This window comes from Palaemon carinicauda, unplaced genomic scaffold (assembly GCF_036898095.1).
Source record: "Palaemon carinicauda isolate YSFRI2023 unplaced genomic scaffold, ASM3689809v2 scaffold671, whole genome shotgun sequence".
Classification (NCBI taxonomy): domain Eukaryota; kingdom Metazoa; phylum Arthropoda; class Malacostraca; order Decapoda; family Palaemonidae; genus Palaemon; species Palaemon carinicauda.
Window position 1 is genome coordinate 25,847 of NW_027171951.1, and position 19,154 is coordinate 45,000.

At 34.4% G+C, this 19,154-nt stretch overlaps 1 protein-coding gene across 3 annotated transcripts in view; it reads left to right on the forward strand.

Moving 5' to 3' along the window:
• The first annotated feature begins 249 nt into the window (after positions 1 to 249).
• Positions 250 to 19,154, forward strand: part of LOC137637345 (MAP kinase-activating death domain protein-like) — a 62,505-nt gene continuing 43,600 nt past the window's right edge. For 2 of the 3 annotated variants that reach the window (XM_068369575.1, XM_068369576.1), the window contains exons 1-6: positions 2,285 to 2,419; positions 3,995 to 4,152; positions 5,177 to 5,318; positions 6,460 to 6,618; positions 7,330 to 7,532; positions 9,463 to 9,586. In XM_068369575.1, coding sequence (XP_068225676.1) covers positions 4,088 to 4,152; positions 5,177 to 5,318; positions 6,460 to 6,618; positions 7,330 to 7,532; positions 9,463 to 9,586 — 693 coding nt within the window. In that variant the 5' untranslated portion in view covers positions 2,285 to 2,419; positions 3,995 to 4,087. Of the gene's footprint in view, positions 408 to 2,247; positions 2,420 to 3,994; positions 4,153 to 5,176; positions 5,319 to 6,459; positions 6,619 to 7,329; positions 7,533 to 9,462; positions 9,587 to 13,041; positions 13,084 to 13,976; positions 14,040 to 19,154 lie in introns of those variants that run through there. The other variant, XM_068369579.1, reaches the window with a different exon arrangement.

Here is a 19,154-nt window from a genome sequence, read left to right on the forward strand (position 1 = left end):
TTCGACATAAACCAGTTAGGATGCCTCCCTATTTTACGTATGACGGTTTGATTGAATCCTGTGATTTTTTATGTATATTATCAGTATTGATCAATCTTCGATTTACGACATTGGATCGTTAAATTCGACTTGCAAACATCTTTATGGAGCCTATGAAGTTTGTTTGTCGAGGTCTTCTTGTATACACTATCTATGATAAGCAAGTAACAACTAAAACTAGTATTTATCTGTGTTTGTTTCTCCTCAGGCAAGACCCGTTATGGCATATGTGTGAACTTCTACCGCGCCGTTGAAAGGGGATCCCTCGGAGGCGTTGCCAGCGCTCGGGGCCGAGACAGAGGGTCGTCCTTCAAGAGAGAGTCGTGGAGGACGAGCCTAGACAAGAGCTCAGACTCCGCTTTCTCCAGGTGAGGGTTTGGAGGAGAAGGAGCAGCGGATATTGGTTTGATGTATTTCGAATGTATTGGTGAACATTCCCACATGTTCATTAAATGGACATGAACAGTTTTCAATATGGTATGACTGAAGAAAAGAAAAGTCAATGATGATACACATGTTATGCTTACTGGCAGCATGTTGTACTCTCCCTCTACTCTGTTGTTGTTGTTGTTATTGTTGTTATTATTATTATTATTATTATTTGGGATTTAAAATATCCAGTTATTTATTGTAATTTTAAGAACACAAAAGCTTTTGCACTTTTTTAAAGTGCCTCTTCAATTGTGGACTTTTAATACCCAAGACTCCTAGACACTGTATGGTGTTATTATTATTATTATTATTATTATTATTATTATTATTATTATTATTATTATTATTATTATTATAAGCAGAATTTTGCATGGAAGAAGTCCGAAGCACCATTACTTTCAGAACGAGGTTTGAAGTTAGAGAAGACTCGTGTGTTAGAAAAAAGTAAAAAGAAATCGAAAAGTATGAAAGTAACTCATCAATTGTTCTACAAACTTCTAAATCATGAGAAAGTAAATGATTCCATAAATTGCATAGATAAGGAAAGGAACTCTCATGTCCCACTAGTAACTAGACTCAAATATAATAAGTAGATGAAGGGAAAAAGTATCAATGCGAGGAAAGGAAACAAGGAAATAAACTACAAGAGAAGCAGTAAACTATCAAAATATTTAGGAACAGTAGTAATATTAAATTAGATATATGAAAACTTGGAAAAAAAAGAGGAGGAGAAATAAGATAGAATAGTGTGCCCGAGTATACCCTCAAGCAAGAGAATTCTAATCTAAGACAGTGGAAGGCCATGGTACAGATGCTGTGGCACTACCCAAGACTAGAAAACAATGGAGTCTCTCTTCTACCCTTACCAAGGCTTTATTTTGGAGTGTCCTTCTCCTAGAAGAACTTATAGAGAGTCTCTTCCACCTTTACCAAAAAGAAATTACATTGTTGTAGTTAACCCCTTGAGCGAAGAAGAATTGTTAGATAATCTCAGTATTGTCAGGTGTATGAGGACAGAGGAGAATGTGGAAAGAATAGTCCAGACTATTCGGTGTACGTGTAGGTAAAGACAAAATGAGCCGTAACCAGACAGAGGGATCTAATGTAGTACTGTCTAGCCAGTCAAAGGACACAATAACTCTCTAAAATTCAAGTTATTATTATTATTATTATTATTATTATTATTATTATTATTATTATTATTATTATTACTTTCTAAGCTACAACCCTAGTTGGAAAAGCGGGATGCTCTAAGCCCAAGGGCTCCAACAGGGAAAATAGCCGTGTGAGGAAAAGAAATAAGGAAAAACTACAAGAGAAGTTTAAGAACAATAACAACATTGAAATAAATCTTTCATATATAAACCATAAAAACTTGAAAATAGCAAGAGGAAGGGAAACAAGATAGAATAGTGTGCTCGAGTGTACCCTCAAGCAAGAGATCTCTAACCCAAGACAGTGGAAGTGCATTCCTCACTTACTAAATATATGCAACACATGATGGAGATGTATTGCTATAGAATAGGTTTAATTATGATTAAATTTATAATATAGGTTGTGGATTTATTCTTGAATTGAGATAGATATACAATATACATATACAAAATTTGGATGTTGTGGGTAAACAAATATAGCTGTTTGGGGAGGCAATTTAAAACTTTAAAAAATCATGGTTTAACCTCGAGCATTTGCCTTTCATCTTTAATAACTTCGGCTTTGCGAATTGTTCTTTCTAAAAATTGAGATTGACTTTATTAGATGGTCTATCACCCACAGTGACCACCGATCAACTCTAGCCCCGAGTGACAGCGAGAGGGAGTGTCCGTCCTCACGAAGGGACTCGGAAAGTACCTCGCCCGCTACGCGTTTGGGGGTGAGCGCCCCCGCCAATGATTCTGACACTGGAGGTTCTCATTCTCCCTCACCTAGAGCTGCCAGGAAGAGACAGGTATTAAACTGAAGTGTTTTATGTAAATTTATATAATAGTACAGTATACATGTGTATGTATGTGTTGAATGTTAGTACTTCCCCATCGACTATTCGTGGGAATATTGTTATTCCAGTTTACTATTTGTTTAAGGTTTACTGTTCTACTATGTGCTTTTCATGCTTGCCCTAACATTGCCATGTCTCAGACATGATTGAATGGAATTCACGCAAACTTGGTGCTTTTTGGTAGGCCGCTGTCCATGAAGGAATATAATCTGTCTGTCATGATTTCTTGTCTCCCATACCTTGTTACTGCAACTCCTTCCCTCAATGAAGACTGCCCATCAGTTTATCAATGAGAACACTTTCCTTGTCGTTACTACTTTTCTATCATCGGGCCTTATGAACTAAAAACATATACCACCATTCGCTTTGTCATAACTAATCCTGCAAGATTGAAAGGATCTTATCCAAATTGGGGTAAAGGTAGACCATGGAGAACGTGCCATGTGAACTAAAAATATGTGCCACCATTCACTTTATCTTAACTAATCCTACAAGGTTGAAGGTCTCTTATCCAAATTTGAGTAAAGGTTTACCATTGAGCTCTGATGTTCATTCAGGGAATTTGTTTATTTTCTCTATTGGTCTGTTTTTCGCAGTGTGTTTTATACTTACTTTATTCTTGCAATCCCTGCACAATTCAAAAAACTCCAGTCAAACTTAATGTGACGGTAGATCTACGACCACGGATGTGCACAAAGAGACAAGGCCTCTGTTTTTGTCTGATTTCGGTAATTTGAATTATGTGAAAGAATTGGTTTCAGGCCAGAAAGTTATGTGTTTCACTCTCAAAATGCATGTTTGGTGTGGTATTATTGTTATGAAATGATCATTTGTGAAAATCTTTTTCATTCTTAAGTGTAGAATAGTTTTCCTTTATGATATTAGCTAATCGTATACTAGATAATGAACCTAAAATAGGTTATATTGTGTAAGAATTATTTACATAAATACTTCATTAATATTTTGACCCAAGTATTTGCGATATCTAAAATTTTGTAATTGTTATTGATATGGGGAAATGTTGATATATTTTCAAGTCTTTTATCTCTTTACTCGGTTGCAAACAGAAAGCCAATATATTAGATTTGAATAATTAGTCGATTTACTGATGAAATTATATAGCAATATAATTTTTCTAAGGAAATTATTTATGCATCATTTGAAAATACTATGTTATTATTATTATTATTATTATTATTATTATTATTATTATTATTATTATTACTATTATTATTATTATTACTTGCTAAGCTACGACCCTAGTTGGAAAAGCAGAAAGCTATAAGCCCAGGGGTTCCAACAGGGAAAATAACCCAGTGAGGAAAGGAAACAAGAAAAAATTAAATATTTTAAGAACAGTAACAACATCAAGATAGATATCTCCTATATAAACAATAAAAACTTTAACAAAACGAGAGGAAGAGAAATAAGATAGAGTAGTGTGCCCGAGTGTACCCTCAAGCAAGAGAACTCGAACCCAAGATGTATATGTGCTCACGGCGCGAATCTTTTCTTCTCTTTACACAGCGCATCCGCAATCATTCTCTGACTTCGCTGTGCATCATCTCGCATCACCCGTTCTTCAGTGCGTTCCGTGAATGTCTCTTCCTTTTGCGGCGAATGATAGACGCTTGCAATGAGAACGCCTCGCCAAGGAGGGTTGGAGCCTCCAGGCAAAACAACAGGTATTTTTATGCCATATATTTGGTTTTAATACAATACAGGAAGTACAATTTAGGTACAGTAATAGTTTTTTATTTTAATGTTATGTGCCATTTTGGTGCTCATCTTATATAAATTGTTCCTTTGCCCTTTCTTGTACATTAATTGGTTTTCTTGGATTATTTTATAAATTTTTAAGTTTGGAGTTTAGTTACTTGTTAATACTTTTTTATTTTTACTTATTATGCCATTTTGGTGCTCATTTAATATAAATTGTTCCTTTGTCCTTTTTTATACAGTAAAAGCTTTTTTTTTTATTATTATTTTATAACTTCAAGTTTAGAGTTTAGTTGTTTATTCTTTTTTATTTTTATTTTTTTATGCCAGTTTGGTGCTCATCAAATGTAAATTGTTTCCTTGCATTTTTTAGTAAAAGGTTTTTCTGGATTATTTTATAATTTTCAGGTTTAGAGTTTATTTTTTATTCATACTTTTTATTTTTATTTTTTATGCCATTTTGATGCTCATCTAATGTAAATTGTTTCTTTTTTTTTTTTTTTTGCACAGTAAAAGTTTTTCTTAGATTTTTTTTATAACTTTTCAAGTTCAGAGTTTAGTTATCTAAAATATACTTTGTTTTGACTACACCTGTGACAGTGGTGTGTGGCAGGTGGCGAGCCCTACTAGAATCCATGTAACTTTATTGTGTGCTTTTATACTTGCGTATTTTAGTGGAAGCAGCATTAAAATTACCTGTGCTTCCTTTTTCTTTCTCTATCACTTTTTTATTTTACCTTAATTAGTACTGTATCTTTAAAAATTAATCACTGAATAATTTTTAATGCCCTTTTGCCAAAATCTTTTCATCCCCTTTAGTAAAATAAATTTACTGTAATGCCAAAAATAGTATATTTTAACATTAATTTCAGTGGGGATTCTGATTGAATTTTAATCATTTTTATTTGAATCAATTTTCCTTGTAATTTTACAGTTTATAGATAACTTATTTAAGGAGCAAAGATCTCATAGATTTTTCGTTCCCTCCAGAGACACCGTTTGGAGTGTGATGACAGGACGTCCACATGATGGGGTTCCTAGCATTATTATGCATGACGTTCGGGAAATTGAAACTTGGATTTTAAGGCTGTTGTCAGCACCCGTGTGTGTTCCGGGCAAAACTCGCGTCGAGGTTTGTACATCAAGTATTTCGTTAATTGTTTTTCATATATTCTTCCGTCATTGTTCATTTAAACCTAGATGTTTAACTAAGCAGAAATGTGTGTGTTATAATGGGATTGTAATTTAATAATTGGCAATTTATTGGAAAGAATTTCATAACCCTTTTACCCCCAAAGGACGTACTGGTACGTTTCACAAAAGCCATCCCTTTACCCCCATGGACGTACCGGTACGTCCTTGCAAAAAAATGCTATAAAATTTTTTTTTTTCATATTTTTGATATTTATTTGAAAAAATTCAGGCATTTTCCAAGAGAATGAGACCAACCTGACCTCTCTATGACAAAAATTAAGCCTGTTAGAGCAATTTAAAAAAAGTATACTGCAAAATGTGATGGGAAAAAAATAACCCCTTGGGGGTTAAGGGTTGGAAATTTCCAAAGAGCCTGGGGGTAAAAGGGTTAATAATTGACAATTTTTGGAAAAAAATTCCTTAAATAAGAAGGGTATCTTTGTTCAGTTACATAACAAATTGACTTGGCTGAATTACATAACAAATTGGTCTTGTTTTTACATGTTCTTTATAAGTGTACTATAGTTTAAATAATTACAAAAATTTTATACCTAACGTTATCCTCCCCCCCTCCTCCTCCCCCCCTCCTCCTCCTCCTCCTCCCCCCCTCCTCCTCCTCCTCCCACTCCTCCTCCTCCCCCCTCCTCCTCCTCCCCTCTCCTCCTCCTCCCTCTCCTCCTCTTCCCCCCCTCCTCCCCCCTCCTCCTCCCCCCTCCTCCTCCTCCCCCTCCTCCCCCCTCCTCCTCCTCCCCCTCCTCCTCCCCCTCCTCCCTCTCCTTCCCTCCTCCCCCTCCTCCTCCTCCTCCTCCTCCTCCTCCCACTCCTCCTCCTCCCCCCTCCTCCTCCTCCCCTCTCCTCCTCCTCCCCTCTCCTCCTCTTCCCCCCCTCCTCCCCCCTCCTCCTCCCCCCTCCTCCTCCTCCCCCTCCTCCCCCCTCCTCCTCCTCCCCCTCCTCCTCCCCCTCCTCCCTCTCCTTCCCTCCTCCCCCTCCTCCTCCTCCTCCTCCTCCTCCTCCCCCTCCTCCTCCTCCAGGAAGTTGATGTTTTGCTGTTACTGATATTTATTTCATTACTGTTTCAGTTGGAGTTGTTACCGAAGGAATTACATTCTCCCTTGACATTCGCCCTGCCTGACCACACACGGTTCTCTCTGATTGATTTCCCTCTTCATTTACCTCTGGAACTTCTGGGTGTAGATTCTTGTCTAACAGTCCTGGAACTTATTATGATGGAACAGAAGGTAAAATTTAGATCACACACTTACAGAGCCTTGCACTTTAATATCTTTCAGAATATAGATCCGTGATTTTCATCGTTGTACGGTGATTATGATGTATTTTGATTAAACTGTTGAGGTATATTCATTCACTATCAGGAGACTGACTGAAATGATTAGGTCTTGAATTAGGTATTGAGGATAAAGAAAGATGAAGATATGAACTGTTAGTACAGTACTATTACAGTAGTCTTCTGAAAGTATATTTGATTGTAGCATCATGCTTTTCCACCTATAGTCCATTTCTTTTATCGAGGCAGATTTGCACCGACTCGCCCCGGTGCCCTTTTAGCTCGGAAAAGTTTCCTGATCGCTGATTGGTTAGAATTATCTTGTCCAACCAATCGGCGATCAGGGAACTTTTCCGAGCTAAAAGGGCACCGCTGCGAGTCGGTGCAAATCTGCATCGCTAAAAGAAATTGACTATAGGGTTGGAGCTTAACTTGTAATGATAATAATGATAATAATGATAATGATGATTATGATAAGACATATATAAGACTGTGTATTTTTGTAGATTACGCATAGTTTAATACACATCTTATATCATTGTGGACCCGATTTAGCATAATAAGGAAGTACGGCATTGTACTTATTTGCACCATTGACACATATCTTTTAGGAATTTCTGATAGCGCATGAATCCCGTATAAGAGGAATAACATTTCTCCGCAGGTCGTGTTGCAGTCCCGGGACAATAATGCGTTGTCCATGTCAGTGCTGGCTTTTGTTACTATGATCTACCCTCTAGAATACATGTTTCCTGTGATACCTCTACTTCCCACATTCATGAGCTGCTCGGAACAGCTCCTCCTTGCCCCGACACCTTTCATCATAGGCATCCCAGCTTCGTTCCTTCTCTACAAGAAACATTTCACGTAAGTTGAAAGGTCACGAATGTATTTGTGCTGAGCTGTTTGATTTTCATAATTGGTTTAACTTGTAATAATATCTTGATGTATAATACAGAAGGTCTCCAACTTAACAAACATTTGAAGATACAAACGCAATCCCAAAGGAAAATAGATAAAAATAGGATAAAGAAATATTGTAATAAAACACTATTATATCCCTTTTACCCCCAAAGGACGTACTGGTACGTTTCACAAAACTCATCCCTTTACCCCCCATGGACGTACTGGTACGTCCTTGCAAAAAACTGCTATTTACATTTTTTTTTTGCATATTATTGATAATTTTTTTGAGAAACTTCAGGCATTTTCCAAGAGAATGAGACCAACCTGACATCTCAATGACATAAATTAAGGCTGTTTGAGCAATTTAAAAAAAATATAATGCAAAATGTGCTTGAAAAAAGATAACCCCTGGGGGTTAAGGGTTGGAAAGTTCCAAATAGCCTAGGGGTAAAAGGGATATAATTTCATACAGTAAGCTAAGCAACATTTCTAATAACCAGATATTTATTTCATATGAAACCCAATTATTTATTGACATTTGTAGCTAGAAATCATAGGCATAAGATTCAGGTTAGGCCTACCCTATGCCAGAATTTAACCCTTTTACCCCCGGGCTATTTGGAACTTTCCAACCCTTAACCCCCAGGGGTTATTTTTTTTCAAGCACATTTTGCAGTATATATTTTTTTAGATTGCTCTAACAGCGTTAATTTTTGTCATAGAGAGGTCAGGTTGGTCTCATTCTCTTGGAAAATGCCTGAAGTTTCTCAAAAAATTATCAAAAATATGAAAAAAAAAAAATGTAAATAGCAGTTTTTTGCAAGGACGTACCGGTACGTCCATGGGGGTAAAGGGATGAGTTTTGTGAAACGTACCAGTACGTCCTTTGGGGGTAAAAGGGTTACAAAAATTTGACTCCCAAACAACTTCTTGGAATCTATTAAGTTTGTACTTTGAGGACCCTCTGTACGTTTCATTTCATTGTAGTTTGACGTACATTACATTGCTTGACGCTCACAGTGTTTGCACTTTGTATGAACGTTTTTATTTCGTATAATGTATTTTCAAGCAACATTTAGAAATAGATTTTATTTCGTATAGTGTATTTTTAAGCGATATTTAGAGGTAGATTCACTCTGCAAAGTAATATTACTTCTCTTTCTTTTCTTTTTTTTTAATCTTATGAGTATCTTTGAAGGTTTCTCTCTGTCTTGTAACGTACTTAGTTATTTAGTGAATAATGGCAATGATTTGACCGATTTTAAGTAGGCATACATTTTGATCAGTATAGTGTCATGTAGTTAGAAATTTCGAAATAAAGCATTGAATACATTATTTTTGTTTACTACATTTCATTATTTTATGATTAGGAAATAGTAAATTTGATGCATTACTATAGTCCATTTCTTTTAGCGATGCATACTGTATTTGCACCGACTCGCAGCGGTGCCCTTTTAGCTCGGAAAAGTTTCCGGATCGCTGATTGGTTGGACGAGATAATTCTAACCAAACGGCGATCCAGAAACTTTTCCGAGCTATAAGGGCACCGCCGCGAGTCGGTGCAAATATGCATCGCTAAAAGAAATGGACTATAGTGCTTCATATTATAATTGCTAAAAGGATGGTTTATTTAGGTGCACTGTTAATTTTTATTTTATTTTGTAGTGTGTTTTAGAAGTTCTAAAGCTTTAGTTCTCTGTTTTAGTGTACTGTTACTCTTTAATGTTGACACTCCAGCACTTTTTGTCATGCTGATTATCATTTAAAACTGGTGCTTGCTCCTCATTGTCAAAAGAATTTGGATCTGGTATATAGGATTATGTTTTTTCAAAATTAATTCTTGTATAATTGATATCTTTACTAGCTCTGAGCCTCCCCTGCGTCCCCCCAGGCTTCCCGACGACGTTTGGCTGGTAGACCTGGATGCAAATAAGATTTCCGCGCCACCTAACTGTGATGAAATCCCCCCTTTCCCAGAGCCTGAATGCACCATACTGAAGAACCATTTGAAGCAGGTAAGGGTCTTCAATCAATAGTCTAACCCTTGGAGAAGACTCTGTGCATAAAATATCCTCTTGATAATGGTCTTATTTTTTTATGTTGATTAGAATAAGTGTAAAGACAAGAGCTCTTAACTTTCCCCATTATGATTTTTCTTACGAAGTCTTCTCGTACCGTGCTAATATTCTTATGGCATTTTCTGATGATTTTGATATCTTAATTTTTGTAAATAAGTTAAGAGTATGAATAATAGTTACAGTATTTCCATACACTCCGGTATTTTAGAATATTTAGTAGCACAATTAATATTTTGTTTGGAGGTGATTGTATTTGTTACAGTGGAAATAGTTTAAGATTTATTAGTGTATATGTTTGTAAGAGGCACAATAAAAATCCATTGGGTTGTATCAGTTGTTGAGTTTCTTTTAGAAGGAAAGAACTACTCTTGCCTTCAAGATTGGACAGTTCAAGCCAAGATGTTTAGATCAACACTCATTTCTTCAATGTGACATGTACAGCATTAGCTTATAACCCCTGAAATCTATCTCTTAAGTAGTTTCATTCTTTATGAATGAAAACTAACAAACATTGAATAATTGAACTTTTGAGAAGGATATGAGTGTAGCCACTGTCCCACCCAAGTGTTAGCTCCATCTTTGTTGATGGTTTGCAGTAAGTTGCCTTCAAATCGATTAATAACTGCTCTCTGAAACCACCTTGATGATGACGCCTATTGCAACCCTTCGACATTTACCTCGTGTTGCTGAAGACCATGCTTGTTTGTTACTGTTTCCGTCATCCATGGTGTGAACATTAGGAATTCTACTTGGAAGATTCCTCCTTGGAACTGCATCAAGTCAAAGAGGGCATTGTTATATTGCAGCACTGGATTTTGTCAGTGTAATCAAATGTGTGCTTATCAATGTGATAATATACTGTGTTTTAAGTATTATTTGTGACTTTATTACTTGTTATCATGGCTCTAAAGAAATTTCCTAGTGCTAGTGATAAATTAAACAACTTGCTATATCACTGGAAGATAAAGTGACTTTGATTGAATGCCACGGCAGTGAAGAAGTTGCTGCAATAGCTCGTTCTTTTGGCCGGATTCAGATGATGGTTTCTGTTATCGTATATGATCAGGAACAAATTTTAAGCCTTGTCAAAGACTACCACTGAAATGAAGAACAATTTCATCAATAAGAGAAGAGGCAGAATCCACGAAGAATTGGAGAAACTTTTTCTAGATTGGGAGAGAGGTTCACCAGCATAGTCCTTTAAGTCGGCTGTTGATTTAGGAGGAACCCTTGTCTCCCCCCCCCCAACTTTTTTTATCTTCTGTGGAATGAAAATTTAGAGATTTGTGATGATTTAAAACGGTTTAACAATCAGAGAAATTATTGTACTTTATTAGCGATGATGTGGGTTTGCATATAATAGCTAATAGAGTGGCTAGATAGGATTTTGAAAAGTTAATTTGTGTTATTATTTTTTAGTGTTTACTTTAGAATTTAATATATATAGAAGTATATGTATATACAGTATATATGTATGTATATATATATATATATATATATATATATATATATATATATATATATATATATATATATATATATATATATATATACTGTAAATATATACTGTATATACAGTATATATAATACAATACAATACACATTTTTCCTTATATTTTTATTTTAACTGCTTAATATTTATCCTGAAAAGGCCCATACAAGAAACAGGAAATCAAATTATATATAAAACTCAAATAAAACATATTTCAACATTAATATCAGATTAATTTCTTTCTTAAAAAGACATTTGGTAAAATTTTAACGTACATTATGTATAAACTTTGTAGGGAACATCCTTAAATGTTATTTTTAAAGGATTGGTTATATAACATTAAAAGATAGAGTTACGTAGCATTAAACGATAATGTTTTGCTTTTAGTAGCCTAGATACAGGTATTGTGAACCATATAGGAAATACTATTTCAACTACTGCATTTATAAATAGAAATTGAGCAATTTGCATTCAAATTTTACTTCAGATAAAAGTAAAAAGCCATATGTTAAGTTTGAGCATTTTATGAATATTGTTTGCTGCCAATTACCATATACTGTACAGTACAATATTGTGAGTGCGATATTCTGTAATATTTATAGAAATATTCTGTATGGAATACTGTAATTGTTTGTAATGTATTTTTTATGGTGTGAATTCTAACCACGTTGTGTAAACTTCTAAGATTTACGATTCTTATTATTTTTACTTGATATATTATCGTGATACTTTCATTTGTAAACTTCTAAGATTTACAATTCTTATTTTTACTCTTAATGTATTATCGTGATACTTTCATTTGTAAACCTCTTAAGATTTACAATTCTTATTTTTACTCTTAATGTATTATCGTAATACTTGCATTTGTAAACCTCTTAAGATTTACAATTCTTATTATTTTTACTCTTAATACATTATCGTGATACTTTTAAATTGTAATCTTCTAAGATTTACCATTCTTATTATTTTTACTCTTAATACATTATCGTGATACTTTAATTGTAATCTTCTAAGATTTACCATTCTTATTATTTTTACTCTTAATACATTATCGTGATACTTTTAATTGTAATCTTCTAAGATTTACAATTCTTATTATTTTTACTCTTAATATATTATCGTGATACTTTCATTTGTAAACTTTTAAGATTTGCAATTCTTATTATTTTTACTCTTAATGTATTATCGTGATACTTTCATCTGTAAACTTCTAAGATTTACAATTCTTATTATTTTTACTCTTAATGTATTATCGTGATACTTTCATTTGTAAACCTCTTAAGATTTACAATTCTTATCATTTTTACTCTTAATACATTATCGTGATACTTTTAATTGTAATCTTCTAAGATTTACAATTCTTATTATTTTTACTCTTAATATATTATCGTGATACTTTCATTTGTAAACTTTTAAGAATTGCAATTCTTATTATTTTTACTCTTAATTTATTATCGTGATACTTTCATTTGTAAACTTCTAAGATTTACAATTCCTATTATTTTTACTCTTAATGTATTATCGTGATACTTTCATTTGTAAACTTCTAAGATTTAGGGCCTCTGTTACGGCCCTTCCCTTTGATGAAGGAATTATCTAAATGGAAGACAGCCTGTGAATAGTGGTTTTCACACGCCCCTGATGTATACACGACACCCACAAGGTGCTCGCGCGAGGGTAGTAACCTCTGCATTCCATGCTTTTATCTTTCTCTGGTATATTTGGAAGATTTATATCAGAAAAGTGTAAAGAAGGACCCTTTTCACCGGGCGTCACAGGTCTCTCCCCAGAAATAGATTTTTCCTTCGTCAAAATCCCTTTATTTTTACTCTTAATGTATTATCGTAATACTTTCATTTGCTCGTGGGGTTAGTTTTGAGTGCTGTGTTTTTCTTCTTAGTCGACATTCAGTGCAATGAGCATTGAGGAGGACGCCCTTCTAGTGAGTTTATTAGCCTTGCAATGGGATTTATTTATTAACCCTGGGATACTTTTAAGTTTCAGTCTTGATTTGCTGAATATTGAGCTTTTGTCGAGCTCGGTTCCTATATTTTTTTTTTTCGTAGGTGTAGTATAGGAGCTTTTGATTCGTCAGCTGTAGAATTATATAGAATTAGTTTTAAGAAACTCTTAAAATCAGTAGAATTAATTATGTTTCTTGTTGCTGTTGATTCCATGATGTGCATATTTATTCTATATGCTTCTGGATGTTTTTTTTTTTTATTTAATGAGACACCTTGATGATTTTAAAGACAGAAATTTGTGATACGTCCAGTTTACCTTTTCGGGAAGACATCATCACCCTTGATAACATGTACTGATTTGTCACCATACTCATTTGAAACTTAAATGGCTATTTAGTAACCAAAGTGTTCCTTTTAAATGGTATTTCCTGGTAAGTTTGCTTTAAATACAGTATGCAGTCCAGAAAATTATAAGTTATTTAACAGAATGGGAAAATGGAATGTAAAATATATTACTGAAGGAATGTCATCTGGAGAAATTGAACGGCAATTTCAGTTTTACCGACAAGAAACTTATATACATTTGTAAAGTTATACAGTAGTTTGTTCTTTTGCTTATTGTGTTTTGCCACTCTTTTAGGCTGGTCAGCACAGTTAACGCCCCTTTTAGCTCCTAAATCTTCCGTCACATCAATAAATAATGTCCTGTACAGTCTGTCAGAGAACTCTGATTTTATTTTTTACGTTTTCTTGGGTTTGTCTGTTAAAGAATGCATTGCAAGTATTGATAGCTAAAATTCCTATTTGTTGTGAACTCCTTGTGATGGCTATGCAATCTTCCTTTTCTGTGCTTCCACTACTGCCTTGTCAGATCCATGGGCTGTACGAATCTAACTGGTACTCAAAATTTCATCAACTAACTGTTGAAGCCGGGGTAGGATGATTTTCATAACTTTTAAATTTTTCCATCTGTCGTTCGTTATTGTCATGTACCAGTCATTATCTTCCCTTCCTAAAATTACTGTTTGGCTTGAAAAGGTATTAAATGTCTTGAGGTTCCTTTTAAGATTTTGGTTTGGTTGTGAATTCTGTGAATGGTGGTCTGGATGTCTGTGTGTTTTCATTAACCAATGTGCCCATCATCAGTACAGGCGTAATCCCCTCCCTTAGTACATTTTTTTGCAGTGCAGTGTTCTGCCCTGACTTTGTTCAAGTATATAGTAGTGTGATATTTAATGTATATTTGTTGTGTTTCCCTGTTTAAGGAATGTGTCCACAAATAGTCAAGAAACGCTGTAGATTTGTGTATATGTTAAAAAAGGTATTTCTGGGCTCCGACCTGTGCCACCCAGTGAAATGCTCCTTTTACATCATTTCTAAGGTAAAAAATGATGTAAAAGGAGCATTTCACTGGGCAGCACAGGTCTCTCGCCCAGAAATAGATTTTTCCTTTGTCAAAATCCCTTTATTTCACTTTGATCGCTAAACGTCTTTGAAGAAATCCATTGAATTCGGATCCAGTATTTGAGGGACAGTTTATTCAGTACTTATTACTGGGTTCTAAAATTATTGCTGAAAATATATTAGTACTGAAGTTAAAGTTTTGCACCATCCTGTAGCTGGTTCATGACTCGGCACCCAGCGGTCAGCAGACTAACTTGATTTTATTTCTCGTTCTCCTTTTATGTTCCCCATTTTGTTAGAAGTTTGGTCAACACACAGTTGGAGTACAGGGTATAATAGTTTTAGTTTTTACTTGTAACACTGTGAGGTAAATTGATTTTTAATTAAAATTTTGAGCTTAAACCATTTTATTCACAATGTAGGCGATACCTGCTTTAGCGATATCCCATTTTAATGGTGAGGATATTAATAGTTGTGGTACCATCTCTTCCTTAATCAAGAATGTATCTATCTTCAATAGATACACCATACTAGTACTATACTATTAAAGATTTATCTGTCATTAGTCACTCTGCATCCTTGTTAGCAGCATTTAAAAAAGTAAAGGTAATTATATAATTTGAGACTTATTGAAATAAAGAAATAATAGGTAACTTGCTTTTAAAAAGAATTGGTGACCTTCTGTGGCCAGGTTTTTACTCCGTGTGATGATTAAATTAACAGAAGAAGGTCAGGATACCAGGTAACTGCAAAGGGTCAGCCATCCCTATTAACCTTCTTATCATATAAGTGAAACATTTAAAGGAGTTAGATTGTTAAGAATTAAGTGTCAAAACATTTAAAGGAGTTAGATTGATAAGAATTAAGTGTCAAAACATTTAAAGGAGTTAGATTGATAAGAATTAAGTGTCATTACATTTAAAGGAGTTAGATTGATAAGAATTAAGTGTCAAAACATTTAAAGGAGTTAGATTGATAAGAATTAAGTGTCAAAACATTTAAAGGAGTTAGATTGATAAGAATTAAGCGTCAAAACATTTAAAGGAGTTAGATTGATAAGAATTAAGTGTCAAAACATTTAAAGGAGTTAGACTGATAAGAATTAAGCGTCAAAACATTTAAAGGAGTTAGATTGATAAGAATTAAGTGTCAAAACATTTAAAGGAGTTAGACTGATAAGAATTAAGTGTCAAAACATTTAAAGGAGTTAGATTGATAAGAATTAAGTGTCAAAACATTTAAAGGAGTTAGACTGATAAGAATTAAGTGTCAAAACATTTAAAGGAGTTAGATTGATGAGAATTAAGTGACAAAACATTTAAAGGAGTTAGACTGATAAGAATTAAGTGTCAAAACATTTAAAGGAGTTAGATTGATAAGAATTAAGTGTCAAAACATTTAAAGGAGTTAGACTGATAAGAATTAAGTGTCAAAACATTTAAAGGAGTTAGACTGATAAGAATTAAGTGTCAAAACATTTAAAGGAGTTAGATTGATGAGAATTAAGGCTGACACAAAGTGAATGCAGATCATGATCTTCCAGAAACAATTCCCGCGCACATTCCAGGCTATAATTAACAAAACCAGGGGAAGATATGTAATGCGCAGCATGAAAACAATCTGGAGAATGTGCGATCACATCCTGTATCCTAAGATAACTGAAAAGACAAAAGAGTATCTGATATGGCAGTCCTGGTCTTCTTACCATTTTCATTTCGTTCAGAGCTTTTTGAAGCGAAAGAGAAAGGGGAAGATGTTTAAATATTTTAAATTTTACGATTAAGTATCGATTAAGTCAAGCTGTTGAAGAAGTAGTAGTGTGAACATAAGGGAAGGCTTATAGATATAATTAAGGACAAGGTCAGTAACTAAATTATCCAGTTTTAATTTAAGGGGAAGATAATAAATAGACCTTATTATGCTGGAAGCAGTGAGAGATTGTAACCGGTCCTTGGGACAAAAACCAAAATGAAGAACAGATATAAGAATGCTGAGGTGGATTATGGGAATATTACTTCTTGAAAAATTGGAAAATGATGAGATAAGACGAATGGGAGGCATCGTATAGATTACGGAGATGATAAGAGTGTCATGGCTGAGGATGGATGATGGGGAAGGAGTGAGGAGGGCTTGGTTGGAACCAGTTAAGGGGATAAGATCAAGAGGGGGTCAGAGAGTTAGATGGTGTGATAAGGTGAAGGATGATATGGAGAGAAGAGGTTTGATGAAAGAGGATGCCTTTGGTAGAAGGCGTTGGAGAGGGCGCATCAGGCAACCGACCCTTTAATGTAGGGATAGATAAGGTGAAGGATGTTATTATTATTATTATTATTATTATTACTAGGCAAGCTACAACCCTAGTTGGAAAATCAAGATGATATAAGCCCAAGGGCTCCAATAGGGAAAAATAGCCCAGTGAGGAGAGGAAATAAGGAAATAAATGAATGATGAGAATAAATTAACAATAAATCATTCTAAAAACAGTAACAACGTCAAAACAGAAATGTCCTATATAAACTATTAACAACGTCAAAAACAGATATGTCATATATAAACTATAAAAAGACTCATGTCAGCCTGGTCAACATAAAAACATTTGCTCCAACTTTGAACTTTTGAAGTTCTACTGATTCAACTACCCGATTAGGAAGATCATTCCACAACTTGGTAACAGCTGGAACTTCTAGAATACGGTGTAGTATTGAGCCTCATGATGGAGAAGGCCTGGCTATTAGAATTAAATGCCTGCCTAGTATTACGAACTGGATAGAATTGTCCAGGGAGATCTAAATGATATGGAGAGAAGAGGTTTGGTGGAAGAGGATGCCTTTGGTAGAAGGCGTCGGAGAGTACGCATCAGTCAACCAACACCTTAATGTAGGGATAACGGTGGGAAAGAAGGATACATGAAAATTATTTGATGAATTACATTTGAAACATTGTATGAAAGAGCTGGGTAAAATGATAGGCAAGAGATACCGGAAGCCCAAATAAGGGACCTATATTCAAAATGACAATACAAATATAAAGAAAATACAGGAAGCTAGAGCTACTTAAAGAAGGTAAAAGTAAAATTACTTCTAATAGAAAAAGTGAAGTAGAATGAAATAAAGTTCAAGGGAGGAATTTCAGGTATGTTGATAGAAATGGCAGCAAGGGGAACATTGAAGAACTTAACTCCGAGGAAGGTATCAGCGAAATGAAGACAAGGTTGAATATATTAAATCTAAAAGAAAATTACAGAAGCAGGAGTAAGATATGCTGTTTGAGTCACACAGAGACAGTGTTACATAGAACATTTATTTGATTGTAAAGAGTTGGAGAAATTAATACAAAATATGTTATACGTTATTATGATTAGTGTATAAGAGACAGAGAGTTTCTAGCATGGTAGTTCTGGGCTTCTTATAAATTACTGCTGGAAGGTTCCATTTCTTCGTTAAGAGCTTGTATTTATTTAAGGGAAAGAAGTTGTAAATTTTGAAATTTTACAGGCAACTGTCAATTAAACCAAGCTTCTGGAAAAGAAGTAATATTAACATCATTGGAAGTTCCTAGAAACTGTGTCGTAGATGATTATGATTTGGTTAACTCTTATAATTTACTATTGCGACTGTAGTACTGGGAAAAAAATTCTATTTTTATGTAGATGAGGAAATTGCTATAATTCTATTTTCTTTTTGACCTTAAGAGATGGATATAATTTGAACTCGCTTGAATATTTTGCAGGTATTAATCGGGTAAAAGACGGGATAACAAAATTCACGCTAAATAATATACTGGAACATTATTGTAAAATGTTTTTGTGTTACATGTTATGTTTTGTTGACCCCTGATTCATGGCTATTTGTGGACATTATCACTGCCTCTAAACCCTACTATTACCACTTCTTTTGGCAAATTTAAAAAAAAAAATATATATATACTTTTGGCCATTTCTCTAAATATGCTGCAAACTATGAATACTGTGCAAGGGAAACAAAGACTTAAAAACATTTCTGTTAAAATATCACTGGCGGTTCTTAAATTCTTAGTCACAGAACATGAAATGAGTATTACAGTATTTTTTTGTATCTTACCCATCAAGAAATTATAAGATTTTTTTTCTCTAGAACATTATTACAGTACAGTAGTTGAAAAATATTTAATCATTGTTATGGACTTTTTTAATCAATTTTGCGGTGTTCGATTTGTATTAACAGGCATTTGGAATTTGACATTTTGCCAGTGAACATTTGCAGTTTTGAAACATACCATGTTGTAGGTACAGTACATTGGTTTTTACCATCCACATGTGCTTGCTGATTTTACTCTGCGATCACTAATGTTATTGTCTATACTGTCCTTAGTAAATGCATACAAATATCTCATGATGTGTATATCAGTAGATGATGGTACAAAAATCGCAGTGCCGAAGAATGTTACTATTTAAAGGGGGATTCTCTCCTGTTGCAAGGTTTACATCTTGGGAGTACACTACATTTTTACTCCTGTACATGATATAGGCATTGTCTTGTCTTTTGGCAGCATTTAAATACTGTATAAGTATTGCCCCTGTACTGTGTAGAGGTACTATTTTATCAAGTCCTCGTTACCATTTTATTATTGTTGCGCATGTTATGAATTGTTTCCTGGTGGTTTAATC